The sequence below is a fragment of the Pleurodeles waltl genome, chromosome 5 (genome assembly GCF_031143425.1).
Source record: "Pleurodeles waltl isolate 20211129_DDA chromosome 5, aPleWal1.hap1.20221129, whole genome shotgun sequence".
NCBI classification, from domain to species: domain Eukaryota; kingdom Metazoa; phylum Chordata; class Amphibia; order Caudata; family Salamandridae; genus Pleurodeles; species Pleurodeles waltl.
The window spans coordinates 1,415,219,606-1,415,234,685 of record NC_090444.1 but is presented as its reverse complement, the minus strand read 5'-3'; the positions used below and the strand labels follow the sequence as shown (position 1 = coordinate 1,415,234,685).

Sequence of the window (15,080 nt, the reverse complement as noted above, 5' to 3'; positions counted from 1 at the left end):
AGGGTATAAAAGAAGGAAATCTAATGACATGGCCTCCTTGTTCACCTGATCTGAACCCCATTGAGAACCTGTAGTCCATCATCAAATGTGAGATTTACAAGGAGGGAAAACAGTACACCTCTCTGAACAGTGTCTGGGAGGCTGTGGTTGCTGCTGCACGCAATGTTGATGGTGAACAGATCAAAACACTGACAGAATCCATGGATGGCAGGCTTTTGAGTGTCCTTGCAAAGAAAGGTGGCTATATTGGTCACTGATTTGTTTTTGTTTTGTTTTTGAATGTCAGAAATGTATATTTGTGAATGTTGAGATGTTATATTGGTTTCACTGGTAATAATAAATAATTGAAATGGGTATATATTTGTTTTTTGTTAAGTTGCCTAATAATTATGCACAGTAATAGTCACCTGCACACACAGATATCCCCCTAACATAGCTAAAACTAAAAACAAACTAAAAACTACTTCCAAAAATATTCAGCTTTGATATTAATGAGTTTTTTGGGTTCATTGAGAACATGGTTGTTGTTCAATAATAAAATTAATCCTCAAAAATACAACTTGCCTAATAATTCTGCACTCCCTGTATATACTATCTCAAAGTAAGAGAAAGTGTGCACAGAGTCCAAGGGTTCCCCTTAGAGGTAAGTTAGTGGCAAAATTAGATAATTGTAATGCTCTATTTTGTGGTAGTGTGGTCGAGCAGTAGGCTTATCAGAGGGCAGTGTTACACATTTGTTGTACACACACACAGGCAATAAATGAGGAACACACACTCAAAGACTTAACTCCAGGCCAATAGTTTTTGTATAGAAAATTATATTTTCTTAATTTATTTTTAGAACCGCAAGTTCAAGATTTGAAGTAAATACATAAAATGCGAGGTACTCCACACAGGTAAATTAGGAACTTTGAATTAGAGCAATATCATATACAGTTTTTGTAAAAATGGCAATAAGCTATTTTAAAAGTAGACAGTGCAAAAATCAACAGTTCCTGGGGGAGGTAAGTATTGGTTAGATTGTGAGGTAAGTAGTACACTTACAAGTCTCAGTTCCGGGGCATAGGCAGCCCAATGTGGGGGGTTCAAGGCAACCCCAAAGTTTACCACACCAGCAGCAGAGGGCCAGTCAGGTGCAGAGGTCAAAGAGGCGCCTATGGATAACAGGGGTGCTCTGGTTCCGGTCTGCCAGTAGGTAATTACCCGCGTCCTCACGGGGGCAGACCAGGGGGGTTTTGTAGAGCTCTGGGGAGGAGGAAGGGGGGGTGACACAAGTAGGCACACAAAACATACCCTCAGCGGCACAGGGGCAGCTGGGTGCAGTATGCAAAATAAGCATCGGGTTTTGAATAGGAATCAATGGAGGGACCCGGGGGTCACACTGACAGTGCAGGCAGGGCACAGTATGGCTTCTCAGGCCAGCCACCAACTGGGCAAGGCAGAGGGTCGCCTGGTGGTCACTCCTGCATTGAGGTTCGGTTCCTTCTGGTCCTTGGGGCTGCGGGTGCAGTGCTTGGTCTAGGCGTCGGGCCCCTTGTTACAGGCAGTCACGATCAGGGGCAGCCTCTGGATTTTCTCTGCATGCGTCGCTGTGAGGGTCCAGGGGGGGTCGTCACGGGCTACTCACAAGGTCACAGTCACCTGAGAGTCCTCCCTGTGGTGTTGGTTCTCTGGATCTTGAGCTGGGGGCGTCAGGTGCAGAGAGTGAAGTCTTGCGCTTCCGTCGGGAAGAGTAAGGTCTTTTAAAGTTGCAGAAAAGTTGCAATATTGTTGCTGTTTGTTGAGTAGAGCCACTGTTCACAGGAGTTTCTTGGTCCTTAGGTTCGGGACAGTCCTCTGAGGCTTCAGAGGTCGCTGGTCCCTGTTGTATGCGTTGCTGTTGCAGTTTTTCGAGTCAGGAGACAGGCCAGTAGGACTTGGGCCAAAGCAGTTGTTGTCTTCCGTCGTCTCTGCAGGGCTTTCAGACCAGCAGTCCTTCTTAGTTCAGGTAGCAGGAATCTAATTTCCTGGGTTCTTGGGTATCCCTAAATACTAAATTTAGGTGTGTGTTTAGGTCTGGGAGGGCAGTAGCCAATGGCTACTGTCCCGGAGGGCGGCTACACCCTCTTTGTGCTTCCTCCCTGAGGGGAGGGGGAACATCACTAATCCTATTGGGGGAATCCTCCAAACTTAAGATGGAGGATTTCTAGAGGCAGGGGTCACCTCAGCTCAGGACACCTTAGGGGCTGTCCTGACTGGTGGGTGACTCCTCCTTGTTTTTCTCATGATCTCCTCCAGCCTTGCTGCCAGAAGTGGGGGCAGTGGCCAGAGGGGTGGGCATCTCCACTAGCTGGAATGCCCTGTGGCGCTGTAACAAAAGGGGTGAGCCTTTGAGGCTCACCGCCAGGTGTTACAGTTCCTGCAGAGGGGGGGTGAGAAGCACCTCCACCCAGTACAGGCTTTGTTCCTGGCCACAGAGTGACAAAAGCACTCTACCCATGTGGCCAGCAACTAGTCTGGTTCTGGCAGGCTGGCACAAACTGGCCAGCCTAACACTAGAAGTCGGATTGGTATTCATTGGGCATCTCTAAGATGCCCTCTGGGTGCATTTTACAATAAATTCCACACTGGCATCAGTGTGCATTTATTGTGCTCAGAAGTTTGATACCAAACTTCCCAGATTTCAGTATAGCCATTATGGAACTGTGGAGTTTGTGTTTGACAAACTGCCAGACCGTATACTCTTATGGCTACCCTGCAATTACAATGTCTAACGTTTTGCTTAGACACTGTAGGGACGTAATGCTCATGTACATATGTCCTCACCTGTGGTATAGTGCACCCTGAATTAGGGATATAAGGCCTGCTAGAGGGGTCACTTACCTATGCTACAGGCAGTGTGAGGTTGGCATGGCACTCTGAGGGGAGTGCCATGTCAACTTAGTCTTTTTCTCCCCACCAGCACACACAAGCTTGTGAGACAGTGTGCATGTGCTGAGTGAGGGGTCCCCAGGGTGGCATAAGACATGCTGCGGCCCTTAGAGACCTTCTCTGGCATCAGGGCCCTTGGTACCGGGGTACCATTTACAAGGGACTTATCTGAGTGCCAGGGCTGTGCCAGTTGTGGAAGCAAAGGTACAGTTTAAGGAAAGAACACTGGTGTTGGGGCCTGGTTAGCAGGGTCCCAGCACACTTTCAATCATAACTTGGCATCAGCAAAAGGCAAAAAGTCAGGGAGTAACCATGCCAAGGAGGCATTTCCTTACACTGTGTACACAACACTGGACTTCGCTTTCTAGTGTTGATTAAGCGGCGGGGTGGTCCCCAGCTGCACAAACCCCTTAAATAAAGTTGTCCTCAGGTGCCTGTGCATTGGAATTCCCAGCGAGTGGTGGTAAAACATGAAGCGTGCAATAACTTTAAAACCATGATTGAAAGGATAACATTTCAGCACCTGATAAAATAACTTTGAAAACTGATATCTTCTGAATCGCTGATTGCTGGTTATAGTTTCTTAGTGCAAGGGATTTTAAAGAGACACTGCAGCTGAACCATTGTTTGATTTTCCTGCACTGAACTGTACCCAGTGCTTCATTGGACACACATATGAGATCGAAGCAGCACATCAGCTAGAACTGGAAGAGCTGACTGAGCTGCAACCACTTAATGGATTTCAGTGCAGTTTAAGGCATTTAACTGCTCATCTGATCACCAGTTAGGACCGCCAGTACGCACTAGGTTAGGGATAAGGGGGGTATCTGAAGACCGCAGTAGCCTTTCACTGGGCCCCACACAGTATCCAGGCCCTGTACAGCTCCTTTGCATGGGGAGACCCCACTCAGGGGGGGCTCCGCTTATGGCGGTGGCGCTGGGTCAGAACGTGCGTGTGAGGGTCGGGGAGCAACAGGCTTCCCAACCCCACCCCTGATGAGAAAGCAGCCTATTGGCTGTAGAGGGGCCCGTGGCCCCAGAAGCACTCTTTGTGCTTACAGGGTCGCGCACAGAAATGACATCACGCGGCCGGCCTTATAAGGTAGCTGCAGTTGGTGAGCACGTCTTTCTCACGCTTGCCGATCCGACCAGGAGGCCCCAGTAGCCACAACAAGCCATTTGGGCTATTTTCTCGTCTTTGGGCTGTGTTTCTTTGTTTGGGCTACTTTGGGTTACTTTTGGGCTATTTTGACCATTTTCCTTTCTATGCACGTTTTTGAACATTATTTAATTCGTTTTGTGCTCAGTTTTGCAGGTTGCTTTTTGCAGCATTTCAAGAAAGAAGAGGAAGACACGAGAGGCCCAGCAAGCCTCACGGGGGCGTACTGGTTTGGGCTTAGCTCACCTGACCCGAGTTACTCTCGTTGGCGCCTCCTGTAGGGTTCCTAGGCTACTAGGTGAGCAGCCACCTGGCCAATTTTGTGTGGGGAGCGTTAGTGGTTCTGTTTTTTCTTAGTAGATAGGGTTGGGCCCCCTAAAGTGAGGTAGAGTGTAGGGGAGGTGCCTTTTGTCATACCTGCTGGGGTCTATGGTAAAAGGGCCCTTACATTAAGTGCTTTCTTGGTAAGGGGAGTCTCATTGGGGTCGGAGAGCGAATTCCTGTTTGGAGTTTGGAGGGGTTTCCTCGTGGGGCCCCATTTATAGATTTGCCTGTTCTAGTGCCCGTGCGTGGGTCATGGCGGAGGAACGGTGGCGAACAGAAGAGCTCCTAGAGGCCCTGATGCTTAGGATGGAAGCTATGGACCAGGCCATAGCATCCTTGAAGGCGCAGACTTCTTCTTCAGGGGTGGTTGCGTCCTCTAACGAGGATCTGCCCCAGTGGGCAGAATTACCATCTAGCAAGGCGATTTATCCCCCCCCCCCCAACACTCCATAGAGGGTGTGGGGGCAGAGGAAGGGTAAGGGCGCTGGGGGAGGCAGACGGAGGCCACCCATGCACAGGTTGGGAACGGTGTCAATATGGCTTCAATACTGCCTGAGGTTAGTGCGTCGCTGGTAGTGGATGCGGGACATGCTGGAATGGGGGGGACCAGAGTCAGATGGCAGAGGAAACTGCGAGCGTCGTGGTCCTTCCACAAGACACGTTGCGGGCAAAGACACTGGGGAGGCCAGTCAGCGGGATCTGGTAGGCCACTTGACGTCTGTATTGCTGTGGCTGTCTGAGATGGGGATGCTGTCCGCCAATTTAGTGGGGGGCCCATTGTCAGGGAGTGACATGCTCCCCGATGCAGGGTGGGTGAGTGGTGTTTGGTGGTAGGGGACCATGGAGATACCCTGCCATATGAGGATTAATCCTTGTCCAGGCGGGTGCGCACTTCAGCATCCTCTTCACAACAGACAGACAATAGCATGGGCCTGTCCTGGCTGGTCCTGCATGCTTGCACTGAGTGACTTTCTCTCCTAGGGCAGACCAGTCTCACCAGTAACTCTCACAGGTCCTCACCCACAGTCCACTGAACGCTTCCAGTTTGTTAGTGCTCAGCAGTAGGATTCAACAGTATGCACTACTTCAGGGGTCAGTCCGACTCAGACTACACCTGGCCAGCGTAGTTGGTCCAGTTACTGTTAACCTTTAGAAAGCATTGGAGGAGACCACATTGACTCAAGAGATGCAAGACAATAGTGGGCCCCTAGATCACGCCTCGTTCTTTCCTAGAGTGCTTGCAAGTCTCAAGTACATAACTTAGGTTAATTTTAAAGTGATGCAGGTTGGGTCATACAATTAACTTGTTTCCCCTTTAGTGACAGTTTCCACCATGTTTTTGCATCAGGCATACTTTCACTACTGCTTGTATCCAGTAGATTGAGGCACTATTCTCCGACCACGAGCCAGCTAATGATAGAAGTACCACCATAAACTGGCATACCATCATTTATCTGAATTCTGGTATAGAGCTAAGAGCTTGCAAAAGGCAGTGATTAATTTGTAAATTAACTAGTGCTGGTCCACAAAGCTGTGCTCATAAGCCTTTGGCTGGCACTATTAAATGTCATCATGGCCAGTACCACGGGTGCAGTCTTTAATCCGCCTCGGGTTTCTTTAATCCAAAACCAGGCACTCCCTCCCTTTGTGTCTCACTTCTGCAAGTTCATGCTTTCTTCCTTTGTGACGTTTTATTCTGTCTTACGTTTCCTCCTTTTTACCCCTCTCTTCATCTCATGCTCTCATGAAATGCCTTGTGAGGAAAAATAAGTGCCGGCCCTAAAAATGAATGCCCCTGGCCCCCAACAGCAACTAATGGCTCAATTTATCCACTGGCAATAGGGATAGCATGTGGAGGTTTCTCCACCATGTGCATACTTACATACATTCTTACATACAGGGTATTGCTGATAATTTTTTTTACCTCAGTGTGAGTAACTACAATAAATTAAGTCTATATATGTGAGGTGTCTTTTTCCACTTAGTTATACAGATCAGATATGCATTGGTATTACTTTTGCGCACTGAGTGGCTTATTTCCTTATTTTAGCAGGATCCTCAGAGATCACTGATTGTTCAGTGAATGTGCCATTATACAAGTCATTCCATTTTATATGCCTATTTTAAGCAGCATGGGCAAAGCCAGTAGGTCTGGTGTCGGACATCAGCATTTTGGCTTTGTTCTTGTTTTATTTTGTCATGGTATTTCAAACCTTTGTTGGGTTTGTTTAAAAAAAAAAAAAAAAAAAACACCATTACCATAGTAATCTCTGAATGTAACTACTTTTGTGTGGATCTGTTCCTTGTGGAAGGGCAACATGCCGTAATTCAGCAACGTCAGCGATGAAGGTTGTAATAGGAGGAAATAAGGAAATAAAATGTGAATGAGACAACAACAAACTAATGGATAATGTTTGACTGAAACTCCATGTAACTATATTATACAGAACGTTTTAGTCAAATCAAAAAGTCTATGCTAACACTAGACCTAAAAAAGGCAATTGATCTAGTTTTGACTGGCAGCGTCTTGACTTTGCTAATAATGTTTGAAATGTTTTTGTAAATCTTGTTATTTCAAATAAGACGTTGACTAGATGGAAACATGGAGAGGCTTACATAGACAGAGAGGACTGTATTATTATTAATAGATATTGTTGCGCCGGTGGATGGCTATGGTTGCATAGATAGATATGGGGGGCTGCATAGAGAAAGTTGCATAGATAAAGAGGGTTACCTATATAGGTTGATATACAGAGTTACAACTATAGAGTTGCAAAGTAAGACAGATACCGTTACAAAGGTAGATAAAGATATCTAGAGAGATTGACAGAAAAGTAGATAGGTAGATTCACAGACAGGTAGATAGTAGTTGACAATCCAATAGACATGTAGATACATAGACTGATAGGTAGGCAGATAAAATGGGTTGCAAAGTTAGATAGGTAGATGACAGGAAATTAGAATAAACGGCACTGCTTTGATTAGTGATATATTGGTTAACTGTCTAAGCATGGCATATAAGAGCACTGAAAGCAAATTAGAAAGCTACACAAGCAGAGCGTACAGGCTACACTGGTTTACAAGGGTAACTGTAGTCATCAATTAAGATACATACCAGCATGACAGAAAGGAATGCAGTTATAAATGCACTTAATTCTGTATGCTATAAAAGAGGATTATGTTGCAAATAACATTTTCAAATGCACACAGTTTCTGTAAGCTGTGAAATTGCATCAGTCAGATAAAGGTCACTCCAAAAGGAATTTACAACAGCATTAGGAAACCGAAACTGATGTAGCTGGAATATGCTTCGTGCTCACATCAAAAACAGGAAAAGCATCCTGCCCACTCCCTGTGAATCAAAGGCAACACTGAAGTAATAAAGTAAAAAAACAAAATCACTGGCACTGTGCAGAACTACCTTGTGTGCGGATGTGCTCCTTGTGAACCAAAGATGGCCGGTGTCTGAACTAGGCTGATCCACTGGCTCATTCCCTGTGCTACAACGGGTAGAGCAAAATGTGAATGAGAAAACACCAAACCAATGGATGAAGATTGCTCAGTGAAAGCCCCTGTAAGCAAGCATATTAGTATACATATAATTTTAGTAAAATCAAAGTCTTGGTTAATGCCAGTCCTAAAATGTGTACGATCTAACACAGTTCATTCGCTCTCCTCCAGTACTTAAAATACTCTGCAATTTACTCAGAGCTCCGTAGTTTAGCGGTTCACTGAAAGCTTACTTAAGCGGAGGTAATGCAGGTTGCTAGTACTTCAGTTTCAAGAGACCATTGCATTGAATGAGACTCGCAAAAGTTGGGGAAAAGTGTCTCCCAAAATGACACTTTAGAGGGCTCAATTGCCCTAGGGATATGGCATTGAAAAACAAGTTTGTTAATGTGTACTATCTGGTCAGATTTCTCAGCTTTTTGCTAGACGCAAAGGATTACAGAGAGCATATTTGAATGATGAAATCTACTTAACACAAAGTAAGTGTTTCCAGGTTGAAATAACGGGACTTCCAGACATTGTCATAGTATATATTTGATTTTTTCATGCACCCTAATGTGCTGAAAGTAATTTTGTCATTTAAGTTGGAAGCCTATGAAAGTTTTGCTACAAAGCAGATATTAAATTGTGCCATGTGATTGAAGAGCATATTATTTTTCTGTCAGTTTTAGTTTTTGCGTGTTTTCTTATTTGACTGTATTGGAGAACTGAACAACAAGCAATCGAAGTTTAAATATTTAACTTTTTTGCAGGCTGTGAATACTGTCGGACAAAATATAATAGTTATCCCAGAAGAAGAAAAAAGAGCCTACATTCTGCATTTCATTGACAGCTTGAAACCAGATGATAAAGTCATCATTTTTGTTGGAAAAAAGCTTGTGTATGTAAGAAATCAAACGTATCTCATGGGTTATGCAATGCGTTTCAGGGTGCCTCCTTTTTTCTTTTTTTTCTTTTTATTATTTTGTGTGGTTTTTTTGCTTAATACGATCTTGGCTTACTTGTGTTTAACTTTGTTGTATGTTATATCAAGGAGTGCTCATATACTAAGGGGCTGATTTGCCATTCTTTCACGCAACACTGCAAAGCAAACGGCTGGGTTGTATAAAAAGTAGGGTGCAGAAATGATCCTTATTTACCAACATATGGTGCATTCCTTCTGTCTCCTGTGCTGGCACTCTGTTTATTGCTTAGCGCCAAGGCAGGCACACTTGCACTATAGTGATTGGGTTTCTGCATTATGGGCAGAGTTGGTTTTGTGCAGGAAGGCACACTTTCCTGCACAAAAACAATCCTTAGAGGCATACTCCACTTTCTATGTGTTCTGCAGAATGCAACTACATGGAAAGAGGACTTAAGGGAGAAATAAATAATTTCTCCTCATTATGCGTTTTTCAGGTAGGGGCTATGTTTTGGCTCAAACCAGTGTTTACAACACTCTTCATTGCGTTACTTTGTGTTTACTAAAACATTTGAAGTGTGTTTGCTTGGCTTAGTAAATCCCACATAAGGATTTGGAGTTGCCTTGTGACAGCTTGTGTCTTGCAAAGACAGTGCAAGTATTTAGTAAATATGCTGCTAAATATGGTAACCACTGCATTTAAAAAATAAATAAATCCCTTAATTGAATGTGCCCTTCTGTGTTAGGGCATAAACAACAGATGATGGACAGAATGCAGAACAAATCAAACATTCACTCCCAGTCACAGATCTGAGCTTAATCAATCAATCAGTTTGTTTGCTTGCCATGCCATTCCAGTTTGCACCCAGCCATATGCAGATCAGTCTTGACCCTGTTTCTCATGGGAGCAGTCCAGCCTGAACTGTCAGACCAGGTCCTCCCTGAACCAGAAACAAGCTTCCTGGGTCCGGTTTCAGGGTATCTGATGGATTAAACCAAGATCTGTGACTGGGGGTGAATGTTTGATTTGTTCTGCATTCCGTCCATCATCTATTGTTTTTGCCTCTCTGTTGTGGCAGCAGAAAGTAGATCTTTTGTGTCTTTGGATGGAGCTTCAAATCAAATTTCAAGTTTTCTGTAGAGTGGAGCGCATACAGTAGCACCATTTTAATCCTCATATCCCTGGTATATTTCACTGTTAACTACCAGGTGCAGTTGAGTCTGTGTTTGCCTGGTCCTAAAATGCTTGGCTAGTGAAATCCAACGGCTTTTTTTAAAGATTTGCATGAATTGCAGGCTGCTGTTTTTTAGGCAGTAACTTTAAGGTATAGGTGTTCATGAGACTTTCACTGTCTGCTTATTTCTCTGAGCCCCAGCATTAAAGTTCTCTTTCTGTGCTTTTTGACACACACATTGATTACCTATACCTGCAGTGTTTTTACTGCTTTAGTCACAACCTGGCTCTTTCATAGTTGTTATATACCAAACGTAGGAGAAAGATGTTTGATTGGATTTAGCAATATATTGAACTTCTAGCTTCTTCCTTCAAGTTGTTTTAATGTATCAAGTAGATTTATTGAGATATCAGATGTGTTTTTAAGGTCTTGCTTGATCTAAAATACAGAGGGTAGGGTTTAGGTCAGCCCCATTCAACCATTGTCTTGTTTGAGTCAGCTATGTTCGGCAATTGGTTTGAGTCTTAGAGTCTGATTTAGAGTTTGACATACGGGTTACTACGTCACAGCATAACCCATAGCAACACTTTGCTAGTAGATTGTATCCTGTGGGATATCCATCACATTGTAACAGAGTAATCTGTCCCCCAGTCTCTAAATCACACCTGTTGTCAGTTACACTTTGGATCGGTCCGAGTAGCCTTTCACTTTCGCTGTCAAGCTGTTGGCCTTTGGGTGTATTGCTCTGTGTCCTAAGCGTACTTTCATTGGATTGCATGAGAAGAAGCGTTTTCACCATGTGATAGTTTATCTGGTAAATGCAGAAACCATTTACAAAATACACCCTCCTACCTTCTGCACCTTTCCTCCTTCCTTGGCACCCTCTCCCCCTAAAGTAGCAAATTTGGGTGTTAACTAAATGCTTACAAGAGTGACCTAAGCATTTTATATAAATGCTTTCTAATGATTGTAGAGTATTATTTTTAAGAAAATATGTTGTGTGCCAAAAATAATTGTGCAGGCTTTCATTTATTTAGTTTTGTTTTACTCATACTTTGCTATTGTTTGTTCCTAAGAGTAGTGGTATCCCCCTCTGGGCCTGACAAGCTGCTGCAGTTTGTAGTAGATCATTATTCTGCCTGAGATAGACATAACCACAGCACAGTGGACATCCACCTATCTTGCTATGACCAGATAACAGTAAAGTAACAGATGTTTGGTAGGTTCAAGAGATCATGATATATATATTTTATGACTGGCCTGCTACTGTAATCCCTGCCTCTTTCTGGTACAGTAGAGGCCTGCAAACGAATGCTGGAATAAGCCGCCACTCTCTTTACTGCAGTAGCGGAATCACTGGCAGACTCCAGCTTTACCTATGCAGCCTGCTAAGACTGTCATTGCTCCCTTGACTGCCTGCCTTGCCTCCTCCTGTTTGCTTACGGATATATTGGGCCAATTTGTTTGACAGTCTCCTTTCAAGAAGCAAGTTACCATGCAACTCAACCTTGCAAAACTAAAAAGAAAACTAAAAGGATGACTTTGAGCATAAAAGATGACCGAGGGCTAAGGTCCTATAGGGTCCAGGCCCTTTAGCACCTGCTTTTTCGTTGCACTCTGAACGTGGGTCTGAAAATGTATAATATACAAACACCCCAACCGCATCCCGTATCTTTTCCATGCCTGTTTTTGAAAGTGTACGTGTTTTTTTCCTGAGTTCATCTCGGGGTTATTTCATGTTATCTTACATGCTGGTACAAATTCGATTAGGAGATGAGTGGTATTTTTAATTTATTAACCTATTTAGCACCCGAATCCCTGAATTTGCTCTCACTCAACGTGTTTCAGCAGGGAGTTGTAGAAGCTTTCACTTTTGTGATCTGCACGCCTTCCTCTGCCTGCATAGTTTCATATTACAATTTTTCCTTAGCGGTATCGTAACCAATTACTTCCTCATCTGTACTTGGATGTTGTAACACCTTAGCCTTTCTCTTCACTTTCCTAGGTGATATTATATATCATCATCTCCTTATCTCTGAATAATATCAGAGCTCACCCTCCCCTTTCACAGGATAGATTACAGGTCATCCCCAGTGGTATCAAAAGACTTCCCTAAATTTGTCTGATTTGTTTGCCACATACCTTTTCATGGCTTGAAATGTACCTCGCCCATGAGTGTCATTACCACCCAGTGCAGTGTACACGGCAAACATTTGCTGTTAATAATAATTATTATCCGGTATTAGATAAAAAAAGAGGCTAAATGAGTTGCATGGGCCCCTCTAAACCTTATAGTAACCATGATGCTGTCCTCTGTGAAAATGTTGTCATGGAAAAAATGCAACAGTGCATACATAATTTTTGGATCTGGGTGGACAGCTCAGCTGCCCTCATGACCTGTTGCTTACTGTCAGAACCACTTTCAGATGGCCACAGGACAACAGGAGCTACAGAGACCCAACCGTGGCGGCTGAGGCCTTTTACCCTAGGTGTCAGGGGCCCGTCCTACTTCAGGGCCAACTACTTCTTCCACATGTCTTTCAGTAGTAGTGCAGATTGTGCAGTCCAAAGCTGCTTCGTGGGTTTAGGTAAAAGATCTGACACAAGCTTAAGCCTAAAAATAAATTCAGCAGCCCCAATAAATGATTGTCCAGCCAGATACTCACTTTTATGACATAGTATTTATTTACAAACAAAAGGTTACAAATGCCCTCAGCCTTACTTTTTTTTTTATCTCTGTTATCAGCTCCATCTCCTTCTTGAGATGTGCCGAGGCCTCAGTGGCCGTTCAGAATCAAAGGCCCATTTTGAAGTGCACAGGGGAGCCCTCTTCTACCAGTGTTGTGTCCTGCCTAACTCTCAGGAATGTGGCGATACAGCAAAATGTTTAGGCAGCTCTTCTAACTCCACAATTCCTTCTCACGGTCCTTGGCTTCTAACATGGAACCTACAGGCCTCCATGTATTGTTCCACTCTGAGGCACACATACATCACAGCACACAAACATATGTGCGCTGCACAGCACTACATGCTAACATGTCAGTCATTGATTAATTAAGCGCACAGCAGCAGAACTTTACATGAGTGTGCCAGTAGGCCTCACTCCGGTGATGAAGGGCCTCTGTTCACACTATTGATTATTGCTAAATGACAGTATGTTGCCACCACTCGCTCGTGCTACTTAACTTCTGGTAGCAACCCTTTACCACTGTGAAGGTAGCGCTTTGGATACCCCTTCTGATCTAACTAGGCCACCATTTGTGGGAGAGGCCTCTAATGATCTGTGTTTGGCCATGATGAAAAATCAGCACCAGCGATCCTGATATCGTTGCAGCTGGTGTGCTCGGGGAATAGGTGCACGTCTGCCACCATGAAAGGGACCTTTCTGTCCCAATACTTACCATAGAAATAGAGTAGACATTGGGTCAGCCTGTTGAACCATTGACCTATTGGTATTCATCTTTCACCTATTGCTTGCTTGACAAGTTGTCATTCACATCTTAGATCAGCCATGCCAGTATATCTCTCTCATTGTCATGCTGTTGACTTTGATTCCACATGCCTCTTCCTATGCAGTGTTTGCAATGCAAGGGAACCAATTTACTTGTAAAAATATAATCAGCCATCATACTGTGCCTTTCAAATTATTTGCCTCATCTATACATTGTTTATGGAACACATGTTCTTCATGCAGCAGGAGTTTTTGAATTATTTTGTCATGACTCTAGTATGGGCCTGACCTTAACAAGGGCTCCTAATTCCATTTGTTTATCAAATTGAATGACCTTGGAATCTGAATGTTATTCTGAAAGAAAGGTTTTGCGTACTTGGAGAATCTTTTGAATAGCAATAATATTAAAATGTCATTTGTTCTACGTTGTGCTGTTGGATTCAGAATAGACCAATACATTTGGGCCTCTTCCACACCCTCGAAATCCGAAGACACTAAACTTTACAAATTCTTTCGAAAATCTAGAACACCACCACTGAACCCCTGAGACTAGCAGCATTCTGACGTTTAGCACCGGGGCCTATCATTTCCAACTCAAAGAGAAAATAATAGTATCTGCAAGAGTGTGAAGTGGCTTCAAAATCAGTAGTCATAGACTTTCTATTTTTTATTGTAACTCTCAAATTAGCATAAACATTGGTATACCCATTCCGACTTATTTATCTTTCAATGGAGAAAGCAAGTGTATTATGTGAATTCATTGTCAAAGGCGAAAAAGATTTTTGGGCCTTGTAGAAGCAGAAGATAAACACACAGGCCTCCACCAGGAGCGTGGAATCCACCCATGCGATAGGGCTAGTAGAGAAATAAGTCATTGGAAGAAAATATACTAACACCCCGGGCAGACATTATGGCCAAATAAAGAAAAGTGGTTAAGCACCTGCAAAAAGTACAACACACTACATTGGACAGACCTAGTCGCGATTCCTAAACACATGAAACTGTTTGTTTTGTAAATGTGTGTGACGTGTTTCTTTTTGGGGGGGCTTAGGGATTCATGACTGCCCTTGGATTTACTGCTATGGGACATTGGTTAATAAGACGTTGTTTGAGGGAAGAGAAAACCAGGAAATCTCTACCTGCATGGTACAGTTCAATCACATAGTACAGCCATTGCAGTCTGACCAGCGGAGGGGAGATAAGTATCGCCTTGGCTCTATCAAGTTTACCCTGACTGAGCATAACAGTTATGGAACTTAAATGCATTTCCTTTGTCGGATGCCTTAATTCCCCATCCAGTGGGCTGAGTATACCCCAACCCTGACTTAAAGTGAATGGAGAGATCGGTCTTCCAGGAGACATCTCATGAACAAAAATAGATGAAACCTGCAATCTGCGCTTTTCCCATCACAGCACTTCGCATCTGAAAAATCTAACAGGGCAGGGGTGGATGTCTTATAGTCAAACATGTCGGCTTCTCATTACTAGAGGTGAAGGCAGGCAGATTGATTACGTTTGAATAGAGAGCTGAGAGTAAAGGTTACGTCCTTAGTTATTGTATGCTCCCAAAATGGACAAGAACGTTAAAGACTGTTGCATCTGTGCAATAGGATTTTGAATAGTGAGGGACAACTGAAATTTAGTATGGGA

The 15,080-nt window shown here is 43.8% G+C and overlaps 1 protein-coding gene across 5 annotated transcripts in view; it reads left to right on the top strand.

Annotated features, from left to right (window-relative positions):
• DDX43 (DEAD-box helicase 43) overlaps positions 1 to 15,080 on the top strand; it is a 576,458-nt gene that overhangs the window by 242,281 nt on the left and 319,097 nt on the right. For all 5 annotated transcript variants that reach the window (XM_069235691.1, XM_069235689.1, XM_069235688.1 and 2 more), the window contains exon 12: positions 8,656 to 8,783. In XM_069235691.1, coding sequence (XP_069091792.1) covers positions 8,656 to 8,783 — 128 coding nt within the window. The remainder of the gene's footprint in view (positions 1 to 8,655; positions 8,784 to 15,080) is intronic.